General features: G+C 31.7%; 1 protein-coding gene across 10 annotated transcripts in view; it reads left to right on the top strand.

Annotated features, from left to right (window-relative positions):
* Positions 1-16,752, top strand: part of LOC131949413 (cadherin-23) — a 98,279-nt gene extending 81,527 nt beyond the window's left edge. For 3 of the 10 annotated variants that reach the window (XM_059311303.1, XM_059311300.1, XM_059311301.1), the window contains 17 exons: positions 578-839; positions 1,172-1,366; positions 1,573-1,798; positions 2,473-2,599; positions 3,305-3,404; positions 3,711-3,812; positions 4,030-4,278; positions 4,663-4,751; positions 5,039-5,125; positions 5,275-5,343; positions 6,139-6,205; positions 6,523-6,650; positions 7,240-7,280; positions 7,580-7,594; positions 8,934-8,997; positions 11,389-11,439; positions 14,065-16,752. In XM_059311303.1, the coding sequence (XP_059167286.1) occupies positions 578-839; positions 1,172-1,366; positions 1,573-1,798; positions 2,473-2,599; positions 3,305-3,404; positions 3,711-3,812; positions 4,030-4,278; positions 4,663-4,751; positions 5,039-5,125; positions 5,275-5,343; positions 6,139-6,205; positions 6,523-6,650; positions 7,240-7,280; positions 7,580-7,594; positions 8,934-8,997; positions 11,389-11,439; positions 14,065-14,728 (2,536 nt within the window). In that variant the 3' untranslated portion in view covers positions 14,729-16,752. Of the gene's footprint in view, positions 1-577; positions 840-1,171; positions 1,367-1,572; positions 1,799-2,472; positions 2,600-3,304; positions 3,405-3,710; positions 3,813-4,029; positions 4,279-4,662; positions 4,752-5,038; positions 5,126-5,274; positions 5,344-6,138; positions 6,206-6,522; positions 6,651-7,239; positions 7,281-7,579; positions 7,595-8,933; positions 8,998-9,621; positions 9,994-11,388; positions 11,440-12,385; positions 12,407-14,064 lie in introns of those variants that run through there. The other 7 variants (XM_059311307.1, XM_059311308.1, XM_059311309.1 and 4 more) reach the window with 7 other exon arrangements.
* The last annotated feature ends 2,157 nt before the right edge of the window (positions 16,753-18,909 follow it).

Here is an 18,909-nt window from a genome sequence, read left to right as displayed (position 1 = left end):
TCTTTCTAATGAGTGACCAGTTTATTTCAATTTTCATATCATTGCTTGACATGTTTATAGATAGAAATAAAGATGTATTGAGTGGATTATTATTATGGATATGGATGCTATGTAAAAATGGATAATAAAACAATATGATGCTGCTGTAAAAACTGCTGAATTTACTACATGAATCTGTGATGTTCATACTTCATATCAAAAACTTTTATTTGACTACAATTCTTGGATTACAACACCACTAGTGATTTGAAGATTGGATTCAAGTACAGGATTTTGATATAATGAAAACAAATCTTCCTATGTTTGCCTTTTCTAAATAAATGTTTTGCATAAGATGCTTACCCATAAATCTTTGTTGACAAATTGTTTCAAATAAGTAGTTAAATAAAAATAGATATTTTCAAATTCCAAATGATTTCTAGTTTTATTGTGATGATAAAGTTAATTTACTTAGTAATATATTTTCCTTAATTATTTTAATTAAAAATTATCTTAAGATTTCCACCATTACTCTGAAATTTGAAATATGTTTTAAATTTTTTTTGTAGCTAAATAGTGAATTTTTTTCTTTTTTCAGTTACTCGCTAACTTCTGACACTAATGCTACGTCATCTAATGGAACAGCTTTCTTCAGTATCAACTCATCCAGTGGTATCATATCACCAGCCATTGTTTTAGAAAACCATTCTGGCACTTTCTACATCACAGTCAAAGTGACAAACATTGGCCAGATTTTTAATGCCACCAGGAAGATTTTTATAGACATCACTGATGTCAATGACAACGTGCCAAAGTTTACCAGACCTACCCCAGGAAACACAGCAGCATTTATTTCTGAGGTTTTTCTCCTGCTACTACCAATAATTTACAAGCTTTTATTAGTACATACATTTTATTGTAAATGGCAATTATATAAGATATAGAGTTCAATATAACAAGCTTCGCACAAACCAATATAAATAACCAATTTTAGTGATTACACTATATGGCCAAATGACTATTTAAAGCATTAGAGAGATTTTCTTTTAATTTTCTACATTTCAAAATGCTATCAATACATTTCAAAAACATACACATTTAGTTATTTATTTAATAAAAATTCATTTAAATCATCTACAAATTTTTGTACATATTTAAATTATTTTCTCACCAATTATTGTTGAATCTTCAGAATGTGGAGGTAGGAACATCAGTATTTCAGCTTGAGGCTGTTGATGGGGACACAGGCCCAAATGGAGAGATGAGGTTCTCTATAGTCCCTACAGGTGGTTCTAATGATGGCTCCAAATTGTTTGCTGTTCACAACATCACTGGCTTGATCACAACCAAAGCAGAAATCAATGCAGAGGACGGAAACATGTATCAGGTACTGACCTGCTGATCTAGCATTTTTAGTAGGACATTTTTTTAATGCTGCCTTCTGCTCACAATGGAAATCCTGTTTTATTTTTGTAATGCAATCAAATATCTGTGTTATCTTAGCAACCCTCCTTTTGTGTCCTTTATATTGATTACCATCCCACCTCTTTAACCTGCATGTTTTTAATTTGTTGACTTGAATTTTTCCTGCAGCTGAAACTTGTAGTCCAAGACCTGGGCACACCCATTCCATTCAGCAGTTCTGTCACCATGACAATCTTTGTGATGGACAAGAATGACCACAAGCCAGAGTTTGACGGGCTGGGTGTACCTTACCAGATTGGCATGGTAGAGAACCGGATGGGTTGTGTCAATCTCAGCCTAGCCATTGACAAAGACTTGAACATTAACTTCACTCTTATTTGCTATTACATCATTGGTAAGTTCATTTCTAGAAATCAAGCTCTAATAATAAAATATTAAGAGTTTGTCAATTTTTTTTACAACAAACTGGGATAAAGAAAATTAAGAAACAATCATAAAATTAACTGCTAATACAAAAGTTTCTAAACAGCTTCCATCTAATCCAAACTAAACTTTAGAAGGACTCTACACAAAATACTTGATAACTCTGAAAACAATCTGTTTTTTTTATGATAATATAGTCTAATACTCATATATATAACTGTTAAACTATTTTGAGTAGGTGTGACCATTTATTCATTGCTACTAATTTCTCAGACTTAACAGACCACTAATGTGTATATTAATAAATTAGAAAAACTAAAAATACTTAACCCCATAAAAATATTTCCCCTTTTCCAGTTATGAACTTGGACTATGGATAACTGTCGAGTATAAAATTAGACACTGACATTCTAAATTAAACAGTAATCTGCTTTCAATTTGCTGGGAACAACTAGACATATCTAAAATATTCTATTAGTGTTAGCAAACAAGGCAGAAAAATATACAGAGAATATCACTATCTTTATTTGTTGCAGTTAAAATCTGATTGTTCTTAGTTTATTGAAGTCATGGACAACCTCTGAAGTTAATTTTTCTGTTTAAATCTGTATTTTCCTAGTCTCTTGACTTAAATTTCTTTTCCAGGATCATCTTTGATGGACACTTTTCTGATGGACACACCATCAGGGAAACTTTGTCTAAACCAGACTCTGGACAGGGAGAGCACCATGTTTATCAATATTGTAATTCAGGCTCTGGATGACTGTTACAAGTAAGATGGCTTGACATTTTATATCATATTTTTATCATATTTGATATCATATTTGATATAAAATTTTCTGGCACTGGACCACAGCTTTTTTCTTTTGACAGTGACATTTTCAAAATAATAAAAGGCTATCCATAAAAAACTGAAAAATGAAGCATTATGATACCAAGATAATTTATAAGGCGCTTTTTGAAAATCATAATATTCATGTAAGGCTAAATTTGAGCAACACATGAAATGAATTATGAATTTAACATTCTTCTTTATTATTTGATTTTACTTAATATTTTACATCAATTTTGAAGAGTATTCACTTTTAATAAAGATGTTTATTTAAAAGTTTTTCTATTCATATATGGGATGGCCTCAGCGGTAGAGCGCTAGGCTGATAACCCGAAAGTCTTGAGTTCAAATCTGAGTTTAAGTCAGTAGAACGTCCCTGAGTCCATCTAGCTCTGATGAGGAACTAACTCATGTTAGGGATAGTGAAGTTGGTTGGGCAAAGTGCTGACCACACCTTTGAGATCAAGAAACATATGAACTCTACTTCATATGCCCAATGGCTCGCTAGGTCTAAAGAGGATTGTTTACTTTATGTTTATAACAGGTTTCTTACTTGACAAATTTTACAGCAAACACATTACTACTATCAGATATGAAAAATTATGCTGATCTTTTTATTTGCTTCTGGTGTTAAATCAATTGCAGGGACCAAGTGATTGAGAAAATTTATCCTTTTGAGAATGGCCAACAGTATCCATCAATGTATCGTCCCTCGCAAACTGACAAATTATGGGTTGAAATTGAGGTTTGTTCTTATTTACTACATCAATTTATAAGTTTACAAGTCTTTGTCATATCTAAAGTGATACATCTAATAATAATTTTAAAAAATATGTGGTAGAGGCTTTTCAAATTTAATATATAATTCTCAACCAAGTATTATGACTTTCCATTAAAAATTAATTAAATAAAAACATTTATCGCATTATAGGAGAAAGGTATTGGTGGTTGGCAAAGGGGGGGGGGGGGAGGGGGGTATCAATTTAAAAAAAGAAATTTTATATCCTTGTGTAGGCCTGTCATGCCTAACCCAGACATTTCTCTGCTACAGGTGCAAGATGTAAATGATAACCCACCTCTATTTAAAAGTAAAGAACTGACCCTGGGGGTAACGAGGGTGACACAGTTTGGAAAGTTCATAATGGAGTTGAAGGTAAACTTTTTAGCCTTTATGTTATATACTAACATATTATCATCCTGGAACTATTATTTACTTCTGTGGATCTTTAAATGAACTAACAGGAATCGCAGAGTAATTTGTTTTCATAAATTAATCAAATGCTCAAAAGGTTTCTATAATTGTTTTAGATCTCTTCCTGTTGTTGTGAACCAGCACCTTTAAATAATCTTTTAATTTGATTGATATTCAGGATGATGTGGAAGACAAGGACTCATCCAGATGGGGTGTGGACTACTTCAATGCAACATCAGCATTCACAGCACACCCAGAGGCATTGAAAAATGAGCTGCTTGGGTTGGGTGTCATTGAGCCGTTTAAACTTTTCCCCAATGGCTCAGTGAAGACCAACATGTACTTTAAGCCTCAAATGACTGGTTTTTTCACTGTAGATCTCGTGGTCTATGATAAAGGTGGACTGTATGATACTGCAAAACTTCGGGTAAAATTTTAAATCCTGGACTAACTTATATATTAAGGCATGTCTCAGTTTTATTCTAAATATTGCTCAAATGTATATTTTAGTTGATTATCAAACTACTGCTTTACACAAGTAGCTATCTGCTGGCTGTTCAATGGCTTATACCTTTATTGGAAATGATAACATCTGATGAAAGTTGTAATTGCAGTTTATGTAATGTTTTATATAAAATACGACACAGAGATCATCAGATGTTTTATATGAAAACAAATTAATATAGCATAAAACATTACCCAATACTATCATCTGTAAATTGTTGTTCAATGGGTTAAGTGGTTAATGACATTGTATTTAGATTGATACATTTGAAGTTTACACATACAATGTAAGATGAATTTCTTATAGATATCATTGATCAATGATGACCAAAGACTGATCATTATATTCAGAAGAACAATTGATACTGTAGGACCAATCAAAGAGGCTGTCATCAGGTAGGTCTCATATGATTTTTTTAATAATCAATCATTTTTAGATAAAATTTGTAAAACAATAAAAATAAAATGAAAAACTATTTTTTTATTAAATTGTGTACATTGATAAGAACTTGAAGTATAAAATTCCAGTAGCAGTTTGATTTTTAAAATATGTAAAATAGAACTTAGGTCATCCATTTAAATCTAATTTCTAAATTGTGATAGTAAATTTATTTAGAGTTAAAATTTTAAAGCTTTTAATACAGTTTCTACTTTTTTTTTTCTTTATCTCTTTTCTTTTATAGTTCTCTAAGCAAAAAGATAGGTGTTAGAATAATTGCAGATTCCATCCAGACTCATGAAACTGATGAGGGTGTTGCAGATCTTGCAAAGTAAGGTCTACATTTATTTAAAAAATAATTATCATAAAATTCCAAATGTTAACAGTATTTGTCAATAATTTTTTATTTTTCAAATTATACATTGTAAACATAAACCTGCAGTGAGGGAAAAATAAAATAAATGTATTTTATTTGTACAGAACAGACATGTTTATCCATGGAGAAGACTATGAGACAAATGAAGTTGTGCCTGTTAACAAGTTACTAAGGTAGGAAATGAAGAGTAAAATTTCAGTAAACATTTCTAACATTTATAAAACAGTGAATAACTGATGAATCATAACTGATGGTGGGTGGTGGTAAAATAAAAGAGTAAAAATAAATTGTCAGCATCATTGTGGCTATTTAATGTTCTAACACTTTAAGACATTGCTAGGATTTTTTTCCTTGCAATTTGAATTCATAATCAGCCAAAAACAGTTGTGAAATAAAATTAATAATTAAAACAACATAAATAAAGATCAGTAAATAAAATTCCAAAATGAACAAATAGTATCATAATAATATGCTTTTTACTTTGATATGGTTTAAAATTACTATGATAAAAATATCAAAGAAAATACAGTATACAAATATATTTTTATGTCTTCATTTTACAGCATAGATTTATATTTTTTAAAAAAGGTAGAAATCAAACATGAGCTAAAATTTACTAAGCTGAGTTCAAAAAGTAATATTACATTTTTAGGAATCTCAAAAGTATAAATAAAACAAACAAAAAAACTTAAATAGCTGTCAGAAAACAAAGCAACAAACAATTTACAACTCACTGTATTTGTAGTGATGAAAGGGTTAAAGTAGAGAGAGTAAAGGGTGTGGCTTGTGCAGGCTATACAGTGATATGGTGTGTGTGGACATTCCTGTTCATTTTTCTAACACATCATCTCACTGATCTATTTATCTTTCTCTGTTCTTACAAACACTGGTGCTTATTCCAGGTTCATTACATACATACAAGTAACTCAACATGATTATCATAAATAGAAATAAAACTTTAATTACAGCCTCTTTGATCAAAAGAATGCCTTGTTAATTGGACTTCTTAATGAGTACAATGTTTTACAAATTGTGGTAAGTATGTTTGTACATTGACAAAATATTTGTTACTTTAACTGAACAAATGCCTGTATATTAAATTGGCTACTATATTGGTCAACTGAATGTAATTGATTTTATTTAATGTGTTTTTGTCACTACCCTGATCCAGAACCCACCACTGACTCCAGTATTGAGTCTAATATTAAGAGGATGCTGGCAGACAAATACCTTATAACAATATTGTCTTTTGTCCTACTGCCAATTTTTATAAGAACAACAGCTTACTTACATTTTGTTATTTGAAATCCATCAGGTTTTGGGCTCATTAAAAATGTTTTTTTTTTCCATAGCCTGCAGTAAGACAAGTAGTAGACAGTGGCATTGAAGACAAGTTAAAAATGGCCATCATCCTCATCTCAGTGGTGCTAGGCATAACTTGCATTGTACTATCTATAGTCCTGTGGTATGTCAACAAAAGGTAAGTTAAGGGCAGCAAGCTTCAGTCTGTCTATAGTCCTGTGGTATGTCAACAAAAGGTAAGGGCAGCAAACTTCAGTCTGTCTATAGTCCTGTGGTATGTCAACAAAAGATAAGGGCAGCAAGCTTCAGTCTGTCTATAGTCCTGTGGTATGTCAACAAAAGATAAGGGCAGCAAGCTTCAGTCTGTCTATAGTCCTGTGGTATGTCAACAAAAGATAAGGGCAGCAAGCTTCAGTCTGTCTATAGTCCTGTGGTATGTCAACAAAAGATAAGGGCAGCAAGCTTCAGTCTGTCTATAGTCCTGTGGTGGTCAATAGAAGATAAGGGCAGCAAGCTTCAGTCTGTCTATAGTCCTGTGGTATGTCAACAAAAGGTAAGGGCAGCAAGCTTCAGTCTGTCTATAGTCCTGTGGTATGTCAACAAAAGGTAAGGGCAGCAAGCTTCAGTCTGTCTATAGTCCTGTGGTGGTCAATAGAAGATAAGGGCAGCAAGCTTCAGTTTGTCTATAGTCCTGTAGAGAATACATGACAAAATAATCTTTACTGAAACAATGAAATTAATATTTGCATATTTTGCTTTTGTTGCAGATACAAAAGAAAACTGAAAGCCGCCACAGCCATGGCCTACAGTGAGTTTTTCTCTTCAATGTTTTTTGTGGTTTACAGCATATATTTTTTGTACATTTAGCAGTTTTAACATAGATGGGGAGGGGGGGGGGGGTGGGGGGGGGGGGGTTAGATGGTCATCAATGTGTAATTTTTTTTTTTCTAAATGTAGCTTTTTTTTTTATCTTAAAATAAATACAATCACAGTGTAAACATGGAAATGTAGTCAAATAAAATTAATGAGATAAGTCCCTGGGAACTCTAATATTGTTTTTAATTTTGAGTTATTTTTTTTTGTTTTTAATCTTTTTCATCTGCTCAGTCAACTCAGGAGTTGGTAGGATGTAGTTTGAACTTGTTCATGTTTCATGTAGTTAGTTGACAAACCCAAACTAAGAACAGAAAAAATACTGTTGACCTGTCCAAAACAAACCCTTGATAAGTTTCACACTTCCCTCATTAAGGCTTACTATCTAACAGAAAAATAGACCAGAATTATCACTCAATAAAATGGTGATGTTCAGATTAAAACACCTTTTATTTTGTAGTTGTCCTTTAAAGAGGAAGGATTTTCTTAACCTTATTTAGCTAGAACTAGTTTGTCTAACATCACCTTGTTTGCTTTTATCTGGTATATCCCACACAAACATTATTAGTTATATCCTAATCATAACGTATTGTATGTAGTCTATTCATTGTCTTAGATCTATCACATTGGCTTACTGATTATCATATAAATTAATGAAAAAATAACACCTTTTTCTCTTTTGTTTGATTGAGATCAGTGGCGTAGCGAGGTCGGGTGTCTTCCGGTGCGGCACTTAATGGTGTCACCCACCCCCCCTCGCTACGCCTCTGATTGAGATTACAACTTAAATAGTGTTACACTTTTTGATGATTGCAATAAATGAAATGTTACTAGACGAACTTTTCAAGTTACTGCGGTTGTTTATCTGAATATTAAAAGTTGACATATTTTCTAATTAAACTGAGTTTACAAGAACTCTGGATACAAATGGTTAAATAAGTTGACAAGAACTCCTAGTTATAAATAGACTTCACTTCTGCTTGTAATGCCTGTTTTTTCTTAGTAATCTAATACAGTGCACTATTATATTCTCCTTTACAAATTTTGCTACTCTGCTAATTTAGGAATGCTAAAAATTAAGTCATACTCACTTAAAAGTAGACCTATAGTATGTGCACCATATATATATATGTATTAATAAATAAAATAAATAAATAAATAAATATATATATATATATATATATATATATATATATATATATATATATATATATATATATATAGGCCCCTATTATAGCCAATATAAACTCATGTATATCTATATGTAAACCAGTAAACAATAGCAAATATAAACTTATATATATATTTATATGAAAACAATGCTAATTATTGTATTTTTTAGTTCTTGTGTAAAATATAGTACTTCCAATCCATAAATTGTGAGAATATTTGGACCACATTAATATTAGCCATAACAGGAACTGACTCAAAATGCCACTTTAAGTTTAAACTTTGCATATGTTATGAGAGGCTATAATGGAATATACATTTCTATTTGAAGGTTATTTGAATTAATTAATGTACTTAAAGGAATTAAAACTGTCTAAAAATATACAAACTAAAATATTCTTTCTCTATTTACCTCTAGCCCCCAATGATAGTGACCTCTATAAAGCAGATATTCCTGGAACACATATTCACTCTTATGAAAAGTAAGTTATTTTATATCTCATTCCATCATTTACTGTCTAGTTAGTAGCAATAGTAAAGTAAGAAATATTGATTGGTATAGATTTTTTTTTCTAATTCACTTTATATGTCAATTTTTAAACTAAGAATATTAGAATAAAGTCATTTTATTTATTTACATAATAGTGCAGTATTTGATATGGTCATAACTCATAATTTCTTTTGCACACTAGATCTACTAACAAAACTTGAACCTACTAAATAAAACTAATTTTTATAAGCTCTGTTACTGTTTTATTGTTCAAACATTTAAACATTTCAATCTTTGTGTTCATTTATATTTAGTAGTTGCAACTATATCTAGTTTATACTTTAAAAATAGACATTTTTGGTTTTGGGCTTTGTAATACCCAGTACCAGCTACATCAGTTTTTTTTTTTTTTGCTTATAAACAGCTTATATTATGCTCTTAATATCTATTTTGATTTACTGCTTGTTAATAAGCATTTTATAAAGAAATGTATGTAGATACATTTCAACTTAACTTAGCAGCTTTTTATTTGACTTACCTGTTTTCGTCTAATGCATAGTGTAATTCCCCTCTTATTTTATTTCCCTATTTTTTGCCACCTAATTGCCTTTAACAGGCCAAGATTGTTTGAAGGACAAACACGGTTTTGATTGTATGTATTTTATGTTATGTTTGACTATTTTACAGTTTTTGTTATGTCATTCTGTATGTAATTCTGTTCTGTTTATTGACTTTTTGTTTTCCTGCAACATCACCATGGTGATGAGATGTTCTGTTATCTGTTCTCAGCACCCTCACTTCTGCCCATGTTGTAAGCTTACTTCTGCTGTTATTTGTAGCTAACTTTACACCAGACCAGTCAAAACATAACTTCTGCTGTTATTTGTAGCTAACTTTACACCAGTCCAGTCAAAACATAACTTCTGCTGTTAATTGTAGCTAACTTTACACCAGTCCAGTCAAAACATAACTTCTGCTGTTATTTGTAGCTAACTTTACACCAGTCCAGTCAAACCATAACTTCTGCTGTTAATTGTAGCTAACTTTACACCAGTCCAGTCAAACCATAACTTCTGATGTTATTTGTAGCTAACTTTACACCAGTCCAGTCAACCCATAACTTCTGCTGTTAATTGTAGCTAACTTTACACCAGTCCAGTCAAAACATAACTTCTGCTGTTAATTGTAGCTAACTTTACACCAGTCCAGTCAAACCATAACTTCTGATGTTATTTGTAGCTAACTTTACACCAGTCCAGTCAAACCGTAACTTCTGCTGTTAATTGTAGCTAACTTTACACCAGTCCAAGTAACTAAATTTTTTACATCTTACCAGCCAAACCGTAAACTCTTGGCATGTTATAGTAAAGTGTAATTTAAAATTTAAAAAAGTAAAGGTTCCTTCAAAATAGATAAGACTTGTTAGATTTAATCTTTCATAGATGCTTATTATTTAATACAGCTTTGCAATCTGTACATTTTGCCATAAACGGTATGAGAATTTAAAGAAAATATTTTTAATTTTAATTCTTTTCTGAAATATAGATTTACAACTGCTAAAGATTCTATTAAATCTTTAAGAAGTTTTATTTACTTCAAAGCGAAAATATACATTTCAAAAAGAAATATACCAAAATATTTCAAACAACAGAAGTACCAAGCTAAGGAGTCCTATTTTTTAAACAAATGTAATTTGTAACAAGAAGCAACACTGGCAAAGTTGGACCATTATAAAATAAATGAACATCATGGGCTACACTAAAAACTGTGGTGTTTTCCAGCCAAAATACAACCCCCATTTTTAACATTTCAGTTATATTTCCTACCTAAGTCCACCTAGGCCAGCTTTTTCCACAGGTATGGGTATGACTTCTCATTTTTATTACTTTTGCCTTCATCTGGTGTTGTGATACTAACATTAACAAATAGATGGCTTTTATTCTAAACTTATTTTTATAAAAAGACATTCGCTTGCTCATAATAAATAGTTGATGAAAGTATCGGATCATAGCATTATAATCAACCCTACTACTAACTATAGACTAACCCTATCAGAAACTTGTTGGTATTCTCTTTTTTTTAAATTGTTTATTTTTACAACAGGTTTTTTTCAAAATTATATTATAAATTAGTAAGCTATCAATAAAAATTTATTTCATCACGGACTGTTAGAAAATTAAACATTTTAAATAAAAAATCTCTTATAACATATATGTGTATAGGCCATAAGAATAAAATTAATTCTGCTATTTGCTGTTGAAATAACATCAAAAACTATGGAAGCACTGATATAGCCTTTTGCAGTGAGTAAACTGATCAAATCTTCTTCTCTAAGTGTTTGATAAGATGATATAAATATTGTGTGCACTTCCCTTTTCTGCAGTGCCAACCCCATTTTCTTAGAGAAGATAATGTTGGATAGTCATGATGATGGGTAGGTGACGAATAGTAGCCTATGTTTTGTCTGTTTTCAAATATCTTTGTTGTGTAGTTTGTGCATTTTATCCACTGAATGATTTCCTACATTAATACTCTTTATTAGCTAAACTTTAATTTTCATGTAAAAGTCTTGGATCAAAGTTTAAAATTATTTTGTTGGCTTCAGATGGTAGTTTTATTTCAGCTTTTAAAAATAAAATTAAAGATTAAAAATTAGCTGTTAAATTTTGATTTGAATATTTTTATTTGCCAGTACACTATAAATCCAAAAAAGATTTAAAACGATTTTTTAAAATAAACAAAAAATAAAATAAAACAAAACAAAACATAAAATAAAATAAACAAAACTGAAATAGGGGTCCAAATATTATGGCAATATTTAAGCAAGAAAACTTTAAACAGTACAACAAACTTTAAACACAATGTTTGAATCACAGGCGCATGCAAGAAGTGATACTCTTAAATAATGCAAGAAGTGATACTCTTAAATAATGCAAGAAGTGATACTTAAATAATGCAAGAAGTGATACTCTTAAATGTGGTTGTTGCATGTTGTTTGACCTAACTCATGGAATTGAACCACATTAAAATAACATTAAAAAAACATAAAAGACCCAAATTATAATTTGGAAATAATATTGGAAATAATAGTTTCACGTTCAACTTTTATTGATTAAATTAAATGAGTTTTTGCTTCTTTATATTGTTTTCATTCAATTCAAGCTGATAGAATCTAGGTAATGTTTATTTAAAAAATGAATTTGGGTCTTTGATGTGAGGTATGTCCTGCATGTGAATGATTTATCTTTGCAGTGTTTTAGGTCACATATTTATAGTAGTAGTAGACGTGTACGTTGTTTTTAAACATTTATGTGTCACATCATCAAATATTAAGTTTAGTTCATCTTCACTTCGTCTCATTTTTCCTATGCATCACCTAGGACAACAACAATAGCCTAAAGGTAGGATTTTTTCTCATGGAATTATCAAAACCTTTCTGGAAGTACAAACTGTACCAACAAGCCTTGCTTTGCTGCTATATAAGCATAGGGCTCTGCTAATTATTTATTGCTTTAAGAATTTAAGTTTTGAAAGGTTGCTACATCAGAATCAACCAGCACAAAATAATTTAGGTAATCTAATTAGGTGGGATTTATATTGACCTAATTAGGTGAGTTTTATGTTGGCCTATTAAGTGGGGTTTATGATGGTCTAATTAGGTGGGGTTTATGATGGCCTAATTAAGTGGGGTTTATTATGGCCTAATTAGGTGAGTTTTATGTTGGCCTAATTAAGTGGGGTTTATGATGCCCTAATTAAAGTGGGGTTTATGATGTCCTAATTAGGTGAGTCTTGTGTTGGCCTAATTAAGTGAGCTTTATGATGGCCTAATTAAGTGGGGTTTATGATGGCCTAATTAGGTGGGGTTTATATTGGCCGGATTAGGTAGGGGTAAACGATGGCATAATTAAGGGGGTCTTATGTTGGGCGGATTAGGTAGGTGTTTGTGATGGCCTAAGTAAGTTGGGGCTTATGTTAGCCTAATTAATTAGGTGGGCTTTATGTTGACCTAATTAGATGAGTTTTATGTTGGCCTAATTAAGTGGGGTTTATGATGGCCTAATTAGGTGGGGTTTGTATTGGCCGAATTAGGTAGGGGTTTATGTACGCATAATAAGGTGGGTGGGGTCGCTTTCTATGCTCCCATCAAACTGTTGTTAAGTTTTGCTAAGCTATAAAAAAGTTGTCAACCATTTACTAAAGATATTTTTGCAGAAAATAAATGTTATCAAAATCCAACTTATTTATGTTAAAGGTGGTTCACAGGTGTTAATTTTATTTTTATTTTTTTTTCTCAACTTTTTATGATTAATGGTTTATTTTATAAATACTACTAGAATGACATCCAATAGTTTCCTATTTACATTTTCTTCAAAAATATATTTAATATATTTAAAATAATGTTTTAAAATGGTACACACCTGCTAATAGTTTTTGTTTCTTTGCTACTAACAAAACCATATACATGGCCTAGAATTTATGCTGCTTAAAACTAATAAACACAGCTAAAGTAAATAGAACTGACAGCTCATATTCATATATGCTACAGTGTTGTCACTTGACTAGGTTCAATAGATCTGTTCTTAAATCTTAAAAAAATTTACAATTAGCTATAAGATGAACGATTTCTCAACTTTCTACATTATCTTACTCAATCTTAATATTATGGGTTTTTCTGTTACAAATATATTGCATGTTTGTTATTATATTTTTAAGAGCTTTCTATTGTAATATGAACTTCTTTTAAATAAGCATTAAATGATATGATATTGAGAATACTTCATTAGCTCAATCATTTTTTATTGATTCTAAATCCTGCAGTAGTTTTTATTTAAAACATTGAGTTAAATTTCTATATATATTAAAGATGCCTTAATTGAAATACTTTTTGCTGTTTTAACTCAAATAAGCCCCTAATTTTATGAAATAAAATTAGACGTATATTATTTTTTACTATTTTCTTTTATGACATTAAAACTCCATAACAAATCTTGTATTTGTTGAATGAGCTGTGTCTTGGTGCCGTTGATAAGATCCTATGTTTTCTCCTCCACCACAGCCTGAGCCTGAGTGAGTTGTATGACCCAGCCTTCACCAGCCAGAGTACAATAGAGGATCATGAAATGCCAGTCTCTCTGGCTAATGGTCGGCAGGAAACCAAATTTACTGCTGGTCCATCCATTACAACTGACCCGTACATATCACGATGTATGGCGCCAGCAAAAACTAATTCAACCCTGAGCTCAGTACGTAATGACCGTAGCACAATGAATTTGATTGAAGAGATAGAAGATTCTACCAGGAGGAGAGACAGTGGGATTGGGGAGAGATCAGGGACGTCTGGACCTTCAGACAGGTCGGAGTATACCATCTACAACCACATCTACACCAACCCCAAGCAGGTCAAAGCCGTCCCTTCTAGACCAGCACCTTTGACCCGTCCAAACAACACAAGCACATTGAAGAATGGCAGCTCTGGGTCAAAGGTTGCCTGCACCAATGGTTCAGCTCATTACACCATCAAACCAGCACCACACTCTAAACCCTGGCAACATACAACAAACAATGGGCAAGCCACCAGGGGCTCTCTTCAGAAAGAAATGGATGAGATGGCTTACAGGCTGTCAGTGTCTTCTGATGAAGTGTCTCAGGCTTATTCAGATTTCAGGAATGGCTTGCATGGCAGTCACTATGGCAGCAGTGTTGATCTAACAGACTTATAGCATTCCAAGAATTGTTGGTTTCAATGAGGCTCCTGGCACTTCATCACAGGTGAAGTATAGCATTACAGCTGGATGATCTATGATCTTCTCTTCAAGTTATTTATACAAAACAAAAAAATAATTAGGCTATCAAATTTTTGTTTTATCCCATGCAGCTTCACAAGACTAAAATAAGGCTAAAATGGAACTAATGTCAATCTGTAGATATTTTTGTCATTTGAAATTATTGTTTTGCAAAATTATCAATTTTTGAATGGGCTGAAAAGGTTTCCACTGCATAATCTTAAACACATCATCACTCATTTCTCACTAAAATAACTTTTGCAAATATATCTTAGATACATTTTATCAGGCTAAATGTCCTTTCTGGGGTTTTGAATTTTAATTTTGTCCTGACTTCACGTTCACTCTCAAGTAAAATGATGTCAGAAATTAGAAAAATCAATGAACTATTTTTTAGAATTTTAAATATTCTGCTTCACAATATTTTTGATGTTCTGCATCACATAGCTGCCTTCAAAACAAAGATAAAATTATACTAGAAGTTATGACAGTTGTAACAGTCTTAGTTTTATGTCATTATCTCACATATTGTCATCAAATCAAAAGAACATTATGTACAAGATATTTATTTGTGAATTTTTTTTAATATGATCACTGATTTTTGCTTGACTTATTGTATTTTTCTAACATAGTTTTCTGAAAAAAAAAGTTTGAACAACTCTCTTGTTGGTTCAGAAATTATCAGCAATTTCCAGTGGTGTCTTGTTTTTCTTTTTTTGTTGTTGTAAATAATTGGTTCACCATTTTGTTGTTGTAAAGGTAAGCTGTATGAAAACAAAAAAGATTGTAAATGATGTTCCTCAAATGGTGTATTAGCTCACACATAGTGCTGTATAGTGCTGTATAGCGCTGTATAGTGCTGTACAGTGCTGTTGGCCCTATTTACTTGACCATTTCCTGCTGCATTTATTTATTTCTGAAGCTTTGCAATGCAGTCAGTGACTGGTAATTGACTAAATCATTTATTCAATTTTTTAAATATTAATTTTTTATCTAAACATTCCAAATATTAAAAAAATGCATTTGGAATCTGTGAAAATGATTTCATACGCCAATTATTTATTAATATAAATCGTGTTACCTTTGGATGAATTTATTTATTGTCATCATTGTTGTATTTATGCAAATTCAAACGACTTTTGATAATGTTTCTAGTGTAAGTTATTTTTAATTAAAATGATTGTATTGATCCTATAGAATAAAAAGATACATTAGCCAATGATTGAAGCAGGACCTTCCACAAGGTATGCCTACAACTAAAAGGCACTGATTGTGATACCTGTTATATATTTCATTCAGGGTTCAAATGTTTTAAATTTCTTATATTTCAAGTTCTTGCCAATAGTATTTTTAAACTTGACACAAAGTTGTGTGTGATAAGAAATGTTTCAAATGTTTAACCTGTTCAGAATATTGTATACTATTTGGTCATTCACTTGCATTTAAGACAATTGTAAAAAAAATTAATGTAAATAGAAATAAGACATTAATTAATTACTAAAGTATGAATCCCTAGGGATGAGTCTTTAACATAAGCTACATATTGTATATCCAAATATTTGTTTATTAGCCACAAAATACACATGCATTTTTTAAATTGGGTTTTGTTTTTAATTATAGATTTTTTTAGATTGTTTTAAATTTTAACTTCCATAAAAATAAATATTTTTTACTAGGCCTAATTATGTTAATTTAAAATCAAGTTAGAACACAATTTTAATCAACTCACACATATTTTTATAACCTCTAGTATATCTACATGTAATTTATTTAGACAAACATTGTAAGTTGTAAATTTCTCTGATTTTTATTCTCAATGTGTACATACTTTTTTTTAAAATTTAGGTTTTTCAAACAGAAAATATTTTGTTTAGCAAATTGTTGTTAGAGTGTATATCACACTTGTAAGAGTGGCATTGCTGTGTGTATGGGGTCATCCATTAATGAGACCCCCAAATTTGTTTTGGATTTTAACCCCCCCCCCCCCTTTCCACGTCCACATACGTCCGCTTTTGAAGACCCCCCCAAAAAAAAAAAATTTAGTAAATCTCTCAAACCATGCTACCAAATTACTAATTCAATATCATGTGTTCCTTGATAAGCTATAAATTAGATATTTTTGGCTAATCTTTACTGGGCCTAAATATTAAAAGTAGAACCCAGAATGTGTTGAAAAAATTAGTATATTTTAAACAACCTATTATAAATTAGGTCCTATATGTTGAGCGCTTGGTCTAGATCTCATTGTTTTTAAACTTATGTTTCAATTCTTTGAAATGTTTCAAGCTTAACTTGAAATACAGTGAATTGCATTGCCGCTATCAATGCCCCCACCCCCCCCCCCCCCTCCAGCGCCTGTAAAAATGTGCAAATGTGCTGTTTTTGTTTTAGTTGGGTTGTATACAGTTACATCTCTGATACATTTATTCACCAATTCAGCTGTTTTTTAACACAAGAGCAGTAGATGTTATTCATACATTTTTTATGCAGATTTATTTAACTCAACATGTGGATGTCCACATTTACTCAAATCACCCTTTCCCCCTCCCCCCCCCCCCCCCCCCAGTCCACACCCATCCACAAAAGTCGGCTTTTCCGGACCGCCTACCATGTGGATGTCTTAATAGGTGACCCCTATCATACTTATAAGAGTGGCATATATGTGTGTATCATACTTGTTGAAGTGGTATACATGCGTGAATCATATCTGTTATCTATACATTTCATTGGCTGGACTGATGAATCTACTACTTATACCTATCTATTTCCATTGTCTTTCGCTGATGAGACCATCAAAGTGAACAAAACACGCAACACAATAATACACACACTTATTGCATCTTGTGAACCTGAACATTTAACTTATTGTATCTTGTGAGACATTGTTAATGTTTCTTGATTTTTTTTCCTTATGAATTCTGTATTAACATCAGCTTAGCTGTATTGTATGATGTTTTTGTGTTTCACTATGTAGATGTATAAACATATCAGTTTAGCAAAGAAAAAAAAAGGTCTTAAAGGAATGTCTATATGACCACCATTAACAGTTGTGAATGATTTAGCAGGACGTTATCCTGGAGGATTTTCAAATTTAAAACAGAAATATTTTTTAAAAAACCAATTAAAGCTTGCTTCTTTATCTTGGAAGCTAGTTTATATACCTCTTGTTATTATTAAGTATGAAAAAAAAGTAAAGTTAAAGCAATTTTTTAGCAGATCCAAAGTGAAATAATTGTGATTTTCCTGGGGTCTTAGAATCTTAACTGTTGAAGTTAAATTTCTGGTGGAATACATCACAACCTGGTAGTCCATGGGGCAGGTGGAGTAGATTAGATCTGTTTCATTGACTTCACATTGACATATGAAGGAATAATGTGGTCAGTATTGTACAATGTTGCCTTTACTTTCTTTAATATGGGCAGAGGCGTAGCGAACCCTTCCGGCGCCCGGGGCGAACTTTCAGTTTGGCGCCCCCCATACATACATATATATATATATATATATATATATATATATATATATATATATATATATATATATATATATATATATATGCGTGTGCGTTTGTGTGTGCGACAGTCTGGAAAAGAATTAACAATGACGCTGATTGTCGTTCCCTAAAACTTCACTTGACGCCAATTAATTTCCCCTTAAGATGCCGAAACGAATAACACGTAGAAAATCATAAGAGCTTAGAACAGTGGGCTCCATCGAACCCGAGAGGTTCGGTAATTCAGTCTTAGTGCTTCCGCGGAGGTCAAGACACACACCCGACTGATAGGATTCACGATCGAATTTTCTCATTGTGGACGATACAACTATTAAGGAGGGTTCAGTGATTGCGCATATGAAACTGGTTGGGTTCGGTACTCCAAAAAGTTAAGAACCACTGCTTTAGAGTGTATTTTGTAGAAGGTGCAAGCCTTATTTGGTCAACTTTTGGTCGTATCTTTAGAACAATTTCGATAATAGTAGGCCAATATTGCAATTTTGAATTATCAGTTATGTTGAACAAAGTAATAATCAGTACAATATACAAATTTTCTTCTCTCTTAACATTTTGGCAAAGAGTGTCGCTTCCCATCCACCCGCTCCGACAGTCTGCTAACTCTTTTTTA

Source organism: Physella acuta, unplaced genomic scaffold (genome assembly GCF_028476545.2).
Source record: "Physella acuta isolate Inbredline_101_S28 unplaced genomic scaffold, ASM2847654v3 ptg000694l, whole genome shotgun sequence".
Classification (NCBI taxonomy): domain Eukaryota; kingdom Metazoa; phylum Mollusca; class Gastropoda; family Physidae; genus Physella; species Physella acuta.
Note: the sequence above shows the minus strand (reverse complement) of the source record. Positions and strands in the feature narration are given on the sequence as shown.